At 36.4% G+C, this 14,340-nt stretch overlaps 3 protein-coding genes across 3 annotated transcripts; all 3 read right to left on the bottom strand.

Annotated features, from left to right (window-relative positions):
* Positions 1-411: 411 nt before the first annotated feature.
* On the bottom strand, positions 412-1,027 carry Ssb-c31a (single stranded-binding protein c31A). Its single transcript, XM_073973988.1, has 2 exons — positions 867-1,027; positions 412-806 (listed from the first exon to the last, which is right to left on the bottom strand). Exons 1-2 carry the CDS (start codon positions 927-929, stop codon positions 552-554), a joined length of 318 nt encoding a protein of 105 aa, XP_073830089.1. The 5' UTR covers positions 930-1,027; the 3' UTR covers positions 412-551.
* Positions 1,028-2,611: 1,584 nt separating this feature from the next.
* Positions 2,612-11,162, bottom strand: Hmg-2 (High mobility group protein 2). The gene is made up of 3 exons (XM_073974329.1): positions 10,378-11,162; positions 10,154-10,313; positions 2,612-3,607 (listed from the first exon to the last, which is right to left on the bottom strand). The coding sequence occupies exons 1-3, from the start codon at positions 11,018-11,020 to the stop codon at positions 2,767-2,769; spliced, it is 1,644 nt and encodes a 547-aa protein (XP_073830430.1). The 5' UTR covers positions 11,021-11,162; the 3' UTR covers positions 2,612-2,766.
* Positions 5,219-7,580, bottom strand: LOC141397692 (uncharacterized). The gene is made up of 2 exons (XM_073974330.1): positions 7,001-7,580; positions 5,219-6,936 (listed from the first exon to the last, which is right to left on the bottom strand). The coding sequence occupies exons 1-2, from the start codon at positions 7,167-7,169 to the stop codon at positions 6,230-6,232; spliced, it is 876 nt and encodes a 291-aa protein (XP_073830431.1). The 5' UTR covers positions 7,170-7,580; the 3' UTR covers positions 5,219-6,229.
* Positions 11,163-14,340: the final 3,178 nt, after the last annotated feature.

Here is a 14,340-nt window from a genome sequence, read left to right as displayed (position 1 = left end):
CCATATGACCCTTTATGAACTATTGACTCACTACCTCCAATGTCTCTACTGACTCACTACCTCCAAGGTCTCCACTGACTCATTACCTCCAATGTCAACACATGGTTCCTCAGGAACTACTGACATACTAGTTCCAATGTCAGTACTGACTTTCGAATGACACGTTCATACAAAATGTCTATAGGAAATTACATTAGTTGTCTACAGTTTGTCGGTAGTACTGTTGACAACGTCAGTAGTAAGTCAGTATAGATTCCCTATTGACATTTCCTACAGGGTATGAAATTGTTTGCCTTCAACAATACTTAAGAGGTTTACTATCATTGCAAGATTTACTATCATTACAGCTACCTCCCTCCCCATTCTCCATTTATTCTACTAACGTTATCAATACTCAATAAAAAATCTTAATTTTTATACAATGTATTCCATTTTTTATTTGTTAAAAAATTATTATAGAAAGAAAAAAACAAGAAATAACGAATATGTATATCTATGTATACTCCCTAACATTAACTGGAATTTGGACACACACCAACACCAACTTATAGCTAATCTTGTACAGCAGCATTAATTTCATCTGCACATTCTAGCAATTTCTTCCATTGTGTGACCGATAGTGATATGCCTTTCTTTCCTGGCAATAATTCTCCATTCTTTTCATAATATTCACGAATGTCAATTAGCTTTTTGCCGCGGAATTCATTGATACGCACTTGGCGTTGCTTCTCCAATATCCATTGATTATTGTTGCCGCCTTTTTTGTCATCTACAGTGTCCTTGGATTTTTTTGGTGGTGGAGCACGCTAGAAAAGGAATGTGGAAATGTTAATACATTCCAAGTAGTTTGGTGATTATTTACTTACATCATCTGGTCCAGAATCACTGTCGGAGGTAGATTCATTCTTTTTTGGCTTTGCTTTTGGCATTTTGTTATTTTATTCCTGAGTTCTGTTTGCAAATTTCGATTTCAGCCGGCTTGTGAAATTGATGTTTATTGTATACTGCGAATGATGCGAATACTCAAATCAGAGTAATCGAGTAATTAAATTTTCTCGATTTCCTCCTATTCCTCCATTCGTAAAAATTTCACTGTCCTCCTATTCCTCATTCGTGGAAGTGGAAACAGGCGTGTTGACGTATGACAAATGGCAAAATATTTTAAAAATTCACAATAATGAATGTTGGCGCCAAGGCAAATTTATATAAGGTAAATGCATGAATTACAACAGCTAACAACATTGTTGTTATTGAAAATTAATTGTCAAAGAAAATATTGAATAATAGGGTCGTTCCAAAAATTGTTTTAGGAAAAAACATAAATACATTTTGAAAATCCTCTAAAATAGAACAAATTTGAATCAAAATGTAAATGTAACAAAAACATTGTTCCACAACATCCCATACGGGACAAGGGAGACTTCTCTCATATCAATGAGTGCACCCCGATTCATATTTAGCTCAATGATACATGGTAGAACAAGAAAAGGTAGCAGCAATACCCAGCTGACTGAACTGGGTTGTAGTGTTAGTGTCAAATTCCATTCGACATTTTATGTATTTATTTCTATGTTCGATGTATATTAGGGATATATATTTTTGAAGAACAAATTTATTCATCAGAAAAAAAAAACTATTTCCCATAAAGACGGCTTCATATCATTGACATGTAACCTCCTCCAGGTCCGAACGACATGCCGCACACTAAAACACCGCTTATAGAGGCGGTACAATATTTGTTAATATGTGTGGTATTTTGTTAAACTTGAAAAGAATAAAGCCCTAATAAACATGTGCTTTTTTGTTTTCAAAAGCAAATGATTGAAACAGCATCTCTTTTTTCAATGAGTTACCAGCGACCCGAAACATTTTTGCAAGTGTTCTACTTTCTGCGAGAAATTATGCATTTAGTGGAATGATATGGAAACATTCAAATTGAAAATCTAACGAGTTTTCATTCATGTTTTCCAAAATATTCAATCAAATGTGAAAAATTATTAGTTTTTTAAATTCCAATAATTTATAGACATTTCCTTGTTTTGTTTACATTTACGTTGACACTAAGGTTTACAAACAAAAACAAATTCCTTTGTGGTTGTTGTTCGAGTTGTATTTGTTGTAGTATTAACTTTACCTTATATTTGTTCTACCATGTCAATGATATGGGACCTACTGTTTATCGCCGAGTCCGAACGGCGTGTCTGAGACACCACTTGTAGAGAAGTTGTACAAGGCTGAAATACTCAGGAAATGTCGCCAACATTACTGAGGGGTATTTTGCCACCGAGGCAAGTTTTTACTTTGTCATGTTAAAGCCAATTGAGACCATAACTTGATTTCTACAATCCTTCTCTTAAGTGACAAAAACCTAGGCCCGTTTAGACCACAGCCGACCAAGAAGAGGGCACACAAAATTTTCAATATTTGCAACTTTTGACAGTGTGTTAGTAACGTTGGATGCACGCATGCTGCAAAACAAAAACAAATCAAAACATTTGTGTGCTCTTTCGTTGCGTTCGGGTCGTGTGTGTGTGAATTGCCGAAAAACTTCGTAACTTTAACAACACCAAAGCGCGACAATGGTTTAGACCCTTAACAAATATTATGAATATTTTATTAATAAATAATACTTTGCAAAAAGTAAATTTTATTGAAATAGGCAATTTAGCATAAACAATTAACATAATCCTTATCTATAAATAAAAACCTTAAATATATAAAAAAAAAACCTTCTTACAAACGAACATAATTTTACCGAACACATGTTTACAATTGTATTTGTAAATCCAATTTTCTAATAATATCCTTGGCCTTGTTCAATGTTGCTGGACCATGGGAATTAGAAGTGGACATCTTATACAAGTCTTGCATATATTTGTCAATATTCTCCACAGTGGCCCCGTTCGGAGCCGAAGGCAATGGCAGCGCCGACAAAGCCTGTGCCAATTTTCTCTTCAATTTATCCAAGTAAATTTCTAAAAGTCTATTTTTCTCTTGCAGTTCATTATTTTCAGTTTGCATTTTCTCCACACCCGATTTCATGTTTTCCACATGTTTCTCTAAGACGAAATTTTGTTGTTCCAAATCGGTTTTAGATTTACGCAATGAACGCAGCTCCATGTCACAAATTTTATTGTGTTCCAAGAATTCGGTGGTGAATATGGGTATTTCTCCTGGTGCATGGGTAATATTGGTAATGGTGGTGGCCGAGGAGGATGAGGAGGCAGCAGCTGAGGTGGAGGGTGCTGCTGAACCTGTTACCGATGTGGCGGCGGATGTTGATGAAGAGGCATTGTTACTATTAAATGGTGGTGTTGGTGTTCGCCGGCTACGACGATTTTTGTCCAATTGTTTTTCGGAATTTTGTGATGAAGACGTTGTTGTTGATGATTGTGATTCCTTTGTGGTTGGTTTTTCTTTTCCACTTTCTTTGGAGGATTTGACATTGTCATTCGATGTTTGTCCTTTATCCTTGTTGCCAGAGGATTTTGTTGTGGCTGCGGCATTTGAAGTTCCTGCATCACTTTTTCGTGTCTTATTCTTTGCCAATTCACTGGCTAGTATATCGGGTCTGGATTTTAGGAATGTATGAAGTTCACTAAGGTATCTGAAAGGAGAGGAGAAAACGGGTATTAAAATAGGTTTAGAGATATATTTTAAAATGATCTTTAGACATATAAGTTATAGGCTGATAGTTTCTTTGGAACTTCTCTACATGTGGTATCTTAAAACTCGCCGTTCGGACTCGGCGATAAAAGGTAGGTCCGTCATTGAGCTGATGGGGATTGTTCTAACGGAAATTCAAAATGTCCATTGTGGATCACTTCCATGAGGAGACCAGTAGTGCGACAAAAATCGGTAAAACTAAAACGCAAAAATATGAATGAAAAGTTCAAATAAAAGTTGACAGCACTATCGGTAGAACTTTACGACTGTTTTTTATTCGTAGCTAACTTTCCGAAAAACATCGGTAATTACCGAAATTATAAGCATTTTAATTTTACCGACAAATATCGGAAACTCAAAAAATGAGTTAGAGAATGCAGTTGGTCAGACAATATAATCCGCCATATTATATAATTGTTCCACAAACATCCCAGATGGGACAAGGGAGACTTCTCTCATATCAATGAGTGCACCCCGATTCATATTAGCTCAATGATATGGGATCTACTGTTTATTGCCGAGTCCGAACGGCGTGTCCTAAGACACCACTTGTAGAGAAGTTTTACAAGGCTTATGGGCCGATTCCGTACAGCGAGGCGAGTCGTGTCGCGTTGCCAGTTGCAATTTTTCCATTACGTATGGCAAAAGTCGCACGACGACGTCAAATTTTGTCGCCGTAATGTTAATTTTTCGGCGACAACAAATTAGCTGTCGCCGTTCATTTTTACTAACGAATAAAAATAAAATATAAAAATAACTTGTTATCGACGATTATTTTCTATCGCTGTACGTAGTGCATTTTTTAAATTTTGTCACAGAGACGATAGATGACGCGACATGACTCGCCACGCTGTACGGAATCGGCCCAGTAAATACACAGGAAATGTCGCCAACATCACTGAGGGGTATTTTGCCACCGTTGAAAATTTGATGTTGCCTGACCTGAGAATCGAACCCACGACCTTTAGCGTGCAAGGTGGGTGTGTATACCAGCGCCACGGTGGCACGCCATAATCTAAACGTTAATTCCCCTTGAGTTTTTTCATTCTCTCTTTTGAGTCGGGCTTTCGGGTTGAAGTCGGGCTTACAGCCCAATCCGTACGCCAAATTTTCTCCTTTACGGAAGACATTTGGCTTAGAGGTAGCCTCATTAGCCTCCTTCATTCCCTTCCGTCAATGATAAATTATCCTAAATGTCGTCCAGGATGATATTTTCCGAACTTTCTATATCCTCCAATTCTAAACTAAAAATAATTTTTTTTCTGTCCACGATTTTAGGCGGAGATATTTTTACTTTACCTAAATAAGGCAAAAAATGCATATAAAAATGCCTACAATCGGACGGCACCTTTACAGATAGTTCCGTCCGTAGTTGTAGTTAAAATCCTCAAAACACCGAAAATCGGTAGGTACCGTTATATGAGGGATGTACCAAAACAGAGACCTATGTTGACAATTTTTGGTGGAGGTGTTTTGTGATCACTAGGAACCTCAACTGTCAAATTAAGGTAATTTGGTTAAAACTTGTAGCTAAAATCCTCAAAATACCGAAAATCTGGAGGTACCGTTATATGGGGGCTATACCAAAACATGGACCTATGTTGACAATTTTTGGTGAAAAAGTGTTGTGACCACTAAGAGCCTTACAGCTAGTCTGGTCGAAAAATTTAGTTAAAATTCCCTGAATACCGAAAATCGGGTGTGCCGTTATATAGGGGCCATACCAAAACATAGATTTTTGGTGGAGATATTTTGTGACCACTAAGAACCTCATATGTCAAAATACAGCTAGTTTGATAAAAAAATTGTAGCTAAGATCCTCAAAATATCGAAAATCGTGAGGTACCGTTCTATGGGGGCTTGGTTATCACCACTAAGAACCTCAAATGTCAAATTGCATATATTTCGGTTAAACATTGTAGCTAAAATCCTCAAAATGCCGAAAATCGGGAGGTACCGTTATATGAGGGATATATATATAGATATAAAATACCGAAAATCGGGACGTACCGACATATGGGGGCTACAACAAAACCTGGACCTATGTTGACGATATTTGGTGTAGGTATTGTGTGACCACTAAGAACCTCAAATGTCAAATTACAGCTAGTTTGGTAAAAATTGTACCTAAGATCCTCAAAATACTGAGGTACCGTTATATGGAGGGCTATACCAAAACGTGGGCCGATATAGCCCACCTTCGAGCTTGACCTGCCTATGGAAAAATACAATCGGGTGCAAAAATATAGGGCTCTAGCTCAATTATTGTGGACGACAGAGTAATTACAACAGACGGATATGGCTATATCGACTCGGAATTTAATCCTAATCAAAAATAAATATATTTTATAGGGTCGCAAATGTATGTTTCAATGCGTTTAAAAACGGAAAAACAAACTTAATATAACCTCCATACTATGGTGGAGGGTATAGAAACAAACTTACAAGCTTATCATAAATATACTGTTACAACAGCAACGACCTAATCGTTCCTGATGAAGCAATGTTTAACTAGAAAACCTTTTAATTATCTTTCACTCCCTATAACAAACACCATAAACTCTTATATCTCTTCTTTTATTTTTACCAACAGCGGACTTTCAGCCGTAACATTCTCACGCTTCTTTTTAATATCTTGCAACAGCTGCAAGGTCTTTATGCGAAACTCTAATTTTTCATCATTACTTAAGTCCTTAATGGTTGGCATTAGCGATTCAAAGAATGAAAAATCTTCATCAAAATTTCTTGGTTTAAAATCTTCCATAAATTTGGAAAGTTTTTCTTCCAAAGATGTTGGTGGCTTGTGGCCGGCGGCGTTGGTATTAGAAGGAAAGTGAAAATCTTGAGAATTTGTTGTTGTCATTGCCATTTGAAACGATGTTGAAGGTCCTGGCGAGCTAAGGGTGTAACTATTACATCTTGACTTCTTTGTGGGCAAAGTATAGGAGCATGTTGTGGTATCATTGTCCTCTGTTTCAGCGGATGGATAATCTGGTACAGGTTCAAAAACTTGTGTCTGTACCAATTCCATGGGATCAATGTAATCCGTTGATACTGATGTTGTTGGTGTTGTTTCTTCTGCCGCCGCCGCTGGTGGAGGCTCTTTGGGCAAACACTTGCTAAGAAATCTCAATTGTTTGGCATAAATATATGACCGCACAGGTTTGCCCTCGAAAACACCAACTCCACGACTATTCATCTCCGACATTTTCTTCTTATAGCGAACATAATTGTCGCGAATGGAACGCCATTTCATATTGATTTCATGTACTAAGGAGGAGTTTAACACATTAGTACGCAAAATTATTCAACCAAGGACGGGCATTTTACTTACACACAGATTTCTGCTCCACCTCTGACATATTCTTGAAATTCTTTTCCAAACTTGCAGCCACCTCTAGCCAGGCATCATTTTTCATGGTCTTATTTTTATAACATTCCTCAGTGGAATCCCATATTACTGGCCTTTTCTTTACTTCGGCAATTATTTTTTCAGTTTCCATATTGGCAACAAAAAGATAGTCTGTGTTCCGAATGCCAAGTATCTGTGTATCTAATAAACAAGCAGCAACATACACACAACAGCAAACGCTATGTACTTGTGTCTGCTGCCATAACGCTAATCAAACAAACGCACGCTAAATTCAACGTACGTCAAGCAACAACAATGTGTGGAAATGTTTTCAAGTTATATGTAAGTGGAAGGTAGACTGGTTTTAAAGAGTGTGAGTATCAACGTAGTGGAATATGGAATGTGAGGCAAGGAAACTCTATCCCTTGCTTTCGCATATGATATTCTTAACGCACGTTAACGCAGTACATTTATTTGTTTTTTTGCTTTACGGGTTTCTTTCTGTTATACGCTGCGCTTTAGATTAGCACAAGCAACCAATGTACCACCTTGAAATGCAATACACCAGATGTAAGATGCCATATCTCTATGTAATTTTGAGCGGGATTGTTTATGGCCACTCTAGTTATTTAAATTTATAAAACATCCTCTTCCTTGGGAATGTCTTTCATAAAAAAGTTGGTGGTAAGTAGAACCGATGATCTTCTATAAAATCTGGTGGTCTTCTATAAGATCTCGTTGCCCTCTATAAAGGAACCTGATGGCCTTCTAAAAGAAGACCTGGTGGTCTTCTATAGGAAGATCTGGTGATTTTCTATAAGAAGACCTGGCGGTCTTCTATCAGAAGACCTGGTGGACTTCTATAAGAAGACCTGGTGGACTTCTATAAGAAGACCTGGTGGACTTCTATAAGAAGACCAGGTGGTATTCTATAAGAAGACCTGGTGGTATTCTATAAGAAGACCTGGTGGTCTTCTATTAGAACAGTTGGTGGTCTTCTATTAGAACAGCTGGTGGTCTTCTATAAGAAAATCTGGTGGTCTTCTAGAAAAGACCTGGTGGACTTCTATAAGAAGACCTGGTGGACTTCTATAAGAAGATCTGGTGAACTTCTATAAGAAAACTTGGAGGTCAATAAGAAGACCTGATGGTCTTCTATAAGAAGGCCTGGTGGTCTTCTATTAGAACAGTTGGTGGTCTTCTATTAGAACAGCTGGGGGTCTTCTATAAGACAATCTGGTGGTCTTCTAGAAAAGACCTGGTGGACTTCTATCCTGGTGAACTTCTGTAAGAAAACTTGGAGGTCAATAAGAAGACCTGATGGTCTTCTATAGGAAGGCCTAGTGGTTTTCTATAAGAAGACCTGGTGGTCTTCTATTAGAACAGCTGGCGGCCTTCTATTAGAACAGCTAGTGGTTTTCTATAAAATCTGGTGGTCTTCTATGAGAAGACCTGGTTGACTTCTATAAGAAGACCTGGTGGACTTCTATAAGAAGACTTGGAGGCCAATAAGAAGACCTGATGGTCTTCTATTAGAACAGTTGGTGGTCTTCTATTAGAACAGCTGGTGGTCTTCTATAAGAAGACCTGGTGGACTTCTATAAGAAGAGCTGGAGGTCAATAAGAAGACCTGATGTTGTCTTCTTATAGAAGACCAAGTGGCATTTTATAAGAGGACTGGGTAACCTTCTATAAGAAGACCTAATGGTCTTCTATAAGAATACAAGGTGGTATTTATAAGAGGACCGGGATCTCGCCTCGATAAGAAAACTGAACTTTTATACGAAGACCTGGTGATCTTTTATAAGTAGACCTAGCGGTCTTCTATAAGATCTAGCGGTCTTCTATAAGAAGATCTAGCGGTCTTCTATAAGAAGACCTAGCGGTCTTCTATAAGGAGACGTGGTGGTAAGAAGTGTTGATGGTCTTCTTATAAGACCTGGTGGTAAGAAGGGTTGGTGGTCTTCTTATAAGACATGGTGGGCTTCCAAAAGAGGATCTGATCGTCATCTATAAATAGTATTGATGGTCATCTATAAGAAGACCTGGTGGTCTTCTAAATGAAGACCCGGTGGTATTCTATAAGAAGACCAGGTGGTCTTCTATTAGAACAGCTGGTGGCCTTCAATTAGAACAGCTGGTGGTCTTCAATTAGAACAGCTGGTGGTCTTAGATAAGAAGATCTGGTGGTCTTATATAAGAAGATCTGGTGGTCTTCTATAAAAAAAACCTGGTGGTAAGAAGGGTTGGTGGTCTTCTTACAAGAACTGGTGGGCTTCCAAAAGAGGTCCTGATGGTCATCTATAAATAGTCTTGATGCTCATCTATAAGAAGACCTGCTGGTCTTCTATTAGAAGGTCTTCTTAAAGAGCGAGGTCTTCTTTAAGACCTGGTGGGCTTCTATAAGAAGACTTGGTCTTCTATAGTAAGACCTCGGGTCTTCAATAAAAAGACCTGGAGGACTTCCGAAGGCGTTATTATAGGACGGGTTACACAATGGTTATTTCTGACACTCCTCAAGTCCAATTCGAAAGTTTTGTATACGTGCTTAAATATATATATATACCCTCTTTTTTACTGGGATATCTATAAAAGTGTTTCCACCTTCAATACTCATTCTTCAATAAATAGAAGTATTTCAAAATATCTTCTATGTAAGGGGTACAGTAGCTAAAGAGAACTATTTTTACAGCGTAGTATTGCTTTAAGGAAAATCACCCATTATGTCACTGTTATTTATTTTCACATGCTGGAGAAACACTTGTTCTATATAGCCTACCATAAAGTTCAATGTTCTTTTCTTTTTATTAATTTTATCGTTTAGAGTTCGGCTTGATGATCGAACCCACACAAGGATTCGAACCCACACAGTCACCAAATTATGTGACCTGGTTTCGCTGTTAGTTGAGCAGCTCTTCAGACATATCGACTGTGGAATGGCTTCTCTGTCCTAGAACTTTTTGTTTTTCAAATGCAGATGTGTTTTTTATACAATAACGGATATTTGGCCGTTGAATTCTATTTCTTCATGACAAACACTTTTTTTGCGCTGCCTTTGAAGTTATGAGTTTGGCTTTGAACGTTCTTTCCATTTACTATCCTTACCCAACAATTTTTATAAGTTTAAAAACTCACCTTTGTTTATCTACTTCAGCAGCTTTCAGATATTCACTCTTTATGTCGCTAGACAACGATTGCCACTCTTCGGCAATGACTTTAGTAACCTCAATGGAATTTTTATTAGGATTATCTTTGCGTACAGCTTCCCGGCGATCATTCATATAGCGGACATAGCCTGAAAATAAAGAAATTTTAAAATATAACTTTCCTACAAAGATCGGTTATATTTTCCATCATACCTGTTAGTGGCATTTTGGGAGCACCTTCAGCATTTATTTTTCGACGCTTAAGACGGTATCTCTCCTCTTCATTGTTACTGGCAGTGGTAGTGGCTCCCACACTTTTCCGTTTTTGTACTTTACCCGGCTTAGAATTTCCTTCAGGAACATTTGGTACTTCTTCTGCATCAGATAAAGTAATGGCTTCATCTTCCCTTGCAACTGCTGCAGAAGATTTTGTATTTTTATCACCAACCGTTTCACTTGTTGGTTCCTTTTGTTTTTCATCTTGTTGTATGTTATCATCGTTTCCATCATTAGCCACTTCTTGAACATCATTTTCCAAATCCTCGACTTCGTCTTCTTCCTCCTCCTCCTCTTCTTCTTCCAAATCCATAACTAATTTTTGTGAATTATCTTTTTCCTCGTCTTCATCGAAATCTTCCTCATCATCATCGTCTTCATCAACTTCGATGTGTTTTGGCGGTGTAGAAGCTGGAATTGATGTTGCAATTTGTGCCTGTTCCTGAGATTGTTCAGTCGGTTGTTGTGCTGTTCGAGTCTCTGTTGTTTCGATGTTTTTCTCCTTTTCTTGTTGTACTTCCTTTTGCATAGCCTCAACTTCCGCCTGAATTTGTTCAATTGTCTCTTGGGAGCCGTCCATGGCGAAGGATTATAATTATTATTTATTCGAGGAAAACAATAATTTTCAGAAGAACGCCTAATTTTTCACGTTGTTTTTCAAAACAATGCTATAATGGGATATGTAGATCGAAAAATAAACGGCAAGATGGATCTGTAGATTGAAAAATAAGCGGCCAGATGGATCTATAGATTGAAAATAAACGGCGGGAAATTGAATAAAGCAGTGGCAGGGTTACCTATGTTTTGATAAAAATAACGACGTTCATGGTATTGTCCCGTACTGCAAGAATCTACTAATTTTTACCATGGTATAAGTAAAAAGGTAGATTTAAATGAAAAAAATCTATAGAACCCTTGTTTTTCATGAATTCCTAAAACTTCAAAATTAAGCAACAAGTGGGTTTGTTTACAACACCAATTTTGAGCACTTTATAAAAATCGCGAAAAATGAATGAAGGATCAATGTTTCTCCGCATAACAAAGTTGTGGATATGATAAAATGTTTGTTTCAATGATAACCTTACCAATTACTTCCATACAAACGTTCCAAAAACAATTTTAAAAATCATTGAATTCGATTGTTTTTAAAATTGTTTGGCATATTATTCAAACACCACACACACATACACAGTTTGTGTATATTGTTTTGAAGTTTTAAGAATACTCGAATGAAAAAATTTAAATTGACATAAAGCTTTGGCTAACCTTTCTTATTAAACCATGATTTTTACTATTTTTTTCGATAACATAAAGCAAAAATTGTTATCGTAGTAAAGATTAGTGGCTTCTTGCAGATTCTGGAATAGAGCAATTATCTCAAATAATTTTAGAATACATAAGCAACAATTGGCCTGTTCCTTTACTTTTGAAAATGGTAAAACCGGCAAAAGTAGTACAAGTTGTAAACTGGTGTTTGAAGAAAAGGAAAATTTGAAGATTCTTCCACGTAAAGGAACAGAACTAAAGGGGTGAGTATATAAGCTGCCTTGCCTGCTTACCTTGCTTGCTTCTGATAAAAGAATAAAAAAGAAAAGGGCAACAAAGTTCGAAATTTGATTGGCCTTCTTTATTCTTTTATTTTTATTATGTCAGAAATGAAGCAGGAAAGCAAGGCAATCAGGCAAGGCAGCTTATGTACGCAGGCCTTAATTTTGAAGATAGTGGAGTTATTTAACCCACTTAGCGCCGAGATTTTTTTTTGCTAGAAAACTTAAAATTTAATATAAAAATTATTTTTTGAAACTTTCTAAGCATTTCTTAAAAAAATAACGAATACATAAAATTTTTCTAGCTATCGGTTTTTGGTTGAGAAAATACTCTTACTACATTCCTAACAAATCCCTGAAATTATTCGAATATATGGTCTGTTCCAGAACTGCAAGAACATACTAATTTTTACTATTTTTTCCGACAAAACATAAAGTAAAAATTCTTCTGTGTTTTTATATGTAAAACGGGCTTTTTCGGTCAAGAGTTTATGAAAATAAAACTAATTTATTTAATTTTTACTCAACGTTTCGTTGGCTTTATTCCAAGAGCTTTTTTTATTGAAATTCCTATGGCATGAACATTTTATTTAGTTTCAAGTGCATTATCCCAGCAAAAAGTTTGCATCCACGGAAGCAGTTAAATCACTGGTGCAAGTGTCACGAAGTGCTTCTTTTTCTATGAATTCCTCAGTGAATTTTACAAGGGAGCGCGCAGAAAGGAAGCACTCCATTTTGCTTCCGCAGCACGCAGTTAGGAAGCACTCCATTTTGCTTCCGCAGCACGCAGCTAGGAAGCACTCCATTTTTACAATTTTTACCACTTTTACGAGTTTTGCGTTCCCGTACACAAAATTTGTATGAAAATCGTTTACGACTTTTACCACTTTGTAAAGTACGGGAACAGGCCATTAATAAGACATTTTTGCTATGTTCCAGAACCTGCAAGAAGCTACTACTTTTTACTACGATAACAATTTTTCCTTTATGTTATCGGAAAAAATAGTAAAAATTAGTAGATACTTGCAGTACTGGAACAGACCATTTAATTTTATTCTTATAGGCCGTTTATATATAACAAGGTTAACCCAGTGGGTCTGGGTTTCAAATGTCATTTCCATTGTATATACTTCAAACAAATCCTCATAAAGAAGGTTAACCCTGCAAAAACTATAATATAAACGCCGTATTACTTTAATTTCATTTGTTGAATGAAAATTGAATTTTTTATCGTTTATACATAAAAGTGCTTGTTGGATGTAATCCAAATGTGAGGAAAAGGATTGCCTTTTTCATTAGTCCACTGGAAGCGCATCCATGCATGTAATGAAATCCTCACTCCAACTTGCACCACTTCCATTTTTTTTTTGCTGGGATGATACAGTGAAGTTTTTACTTACAATTAGCTTTTTCTTTGCATTTTGTGTAACTTATTGTTATTAATATAAAAAAACTGGACTACACAACAGAAATTTTTGTATAAATATAATAATAATTACTAAAATAAACGAAAAATATTGCAGCAAAAACTAATCCTATATCACAGAGTTGTACTTTTTAATTTATTGCGACTGAATATTGTAGTTTGGTATTGTCCTTATCTTCCTTTGTGTTCATTGTAGAACAAATACAAGGTAAAGTTAATACTACAACAAATACAACTCGAACAACAACCACAAAGGAATTTGTTTTTGTTTGTAACGTTACTGCCAGTTGTATTTGTAAACAAAACAAGGAAATGTCTATAAATTATTGGAATTTAAAAAACTAATAATTTTTCACATTTGGTTGAATATTTTGGAAAACATGAATGAAAATTCGTTACATTTTCAATTTTTATGGTTCCACATCATTCCACTAAATGCATAAATTCTCGCAGAAAGTAGAATTCTTGCAGAAAAGTTTGGGGTCGCTGGAAATTCATAGAAAAAGGAGAAGCTGTTTCAATGTTTTGTTTTAGAAATCAAAGAACAACATGTTTATTAGGGATTTATTTTTTTAAATTTTAACAAAATACCTCACATATTAACAAACGTTGTATCGCCTCTACAAGCGGTGATTTACTGCGCGGCTTATCGTTCGAACTTGGAGGAGGTTACATATCATTGATATGAAGAAGTCTTTCTGGGAAATGGTTTTTTCCGAATAATATATTTTTTTCTCAAAAAATATATGTCCCTAATGTACATCGAAATAGAAATAAATGTATAAAATGTCATATGAAATTTGACACTAACGTTACAACCCAGTTCAGTCAGCTGGGTATTGCTGCTACCTTTTCTTGTTCTACCATGCTTTGTGTTCATCGCTATGTGCATTCTCTCTTGTATTCGGAGGATGATATATTCTTGTT

Source organism: Musca autumnalis, unplaced genomic scaffold (genome assembly GCF_047663935.1).
Source record: "Musca autumnalis isolate F117 unplaced genomic scaffold, ASM4766393v1 scaffold_3, whole genome shotgun sequence".
In the NCBI taxonomy this organism is placed as follows: domain Eukaryota; kingdom Metazoa; phylum Arthropoda; class Insecta; order Diptera; family Muscidae; genus Musca; species Musca autumnalis.
The sequence above is the reverse complement of the archived record's forward strand: the minus strand, read 5'-3'. Positions and strand labels throughout refer to the sequence as shown.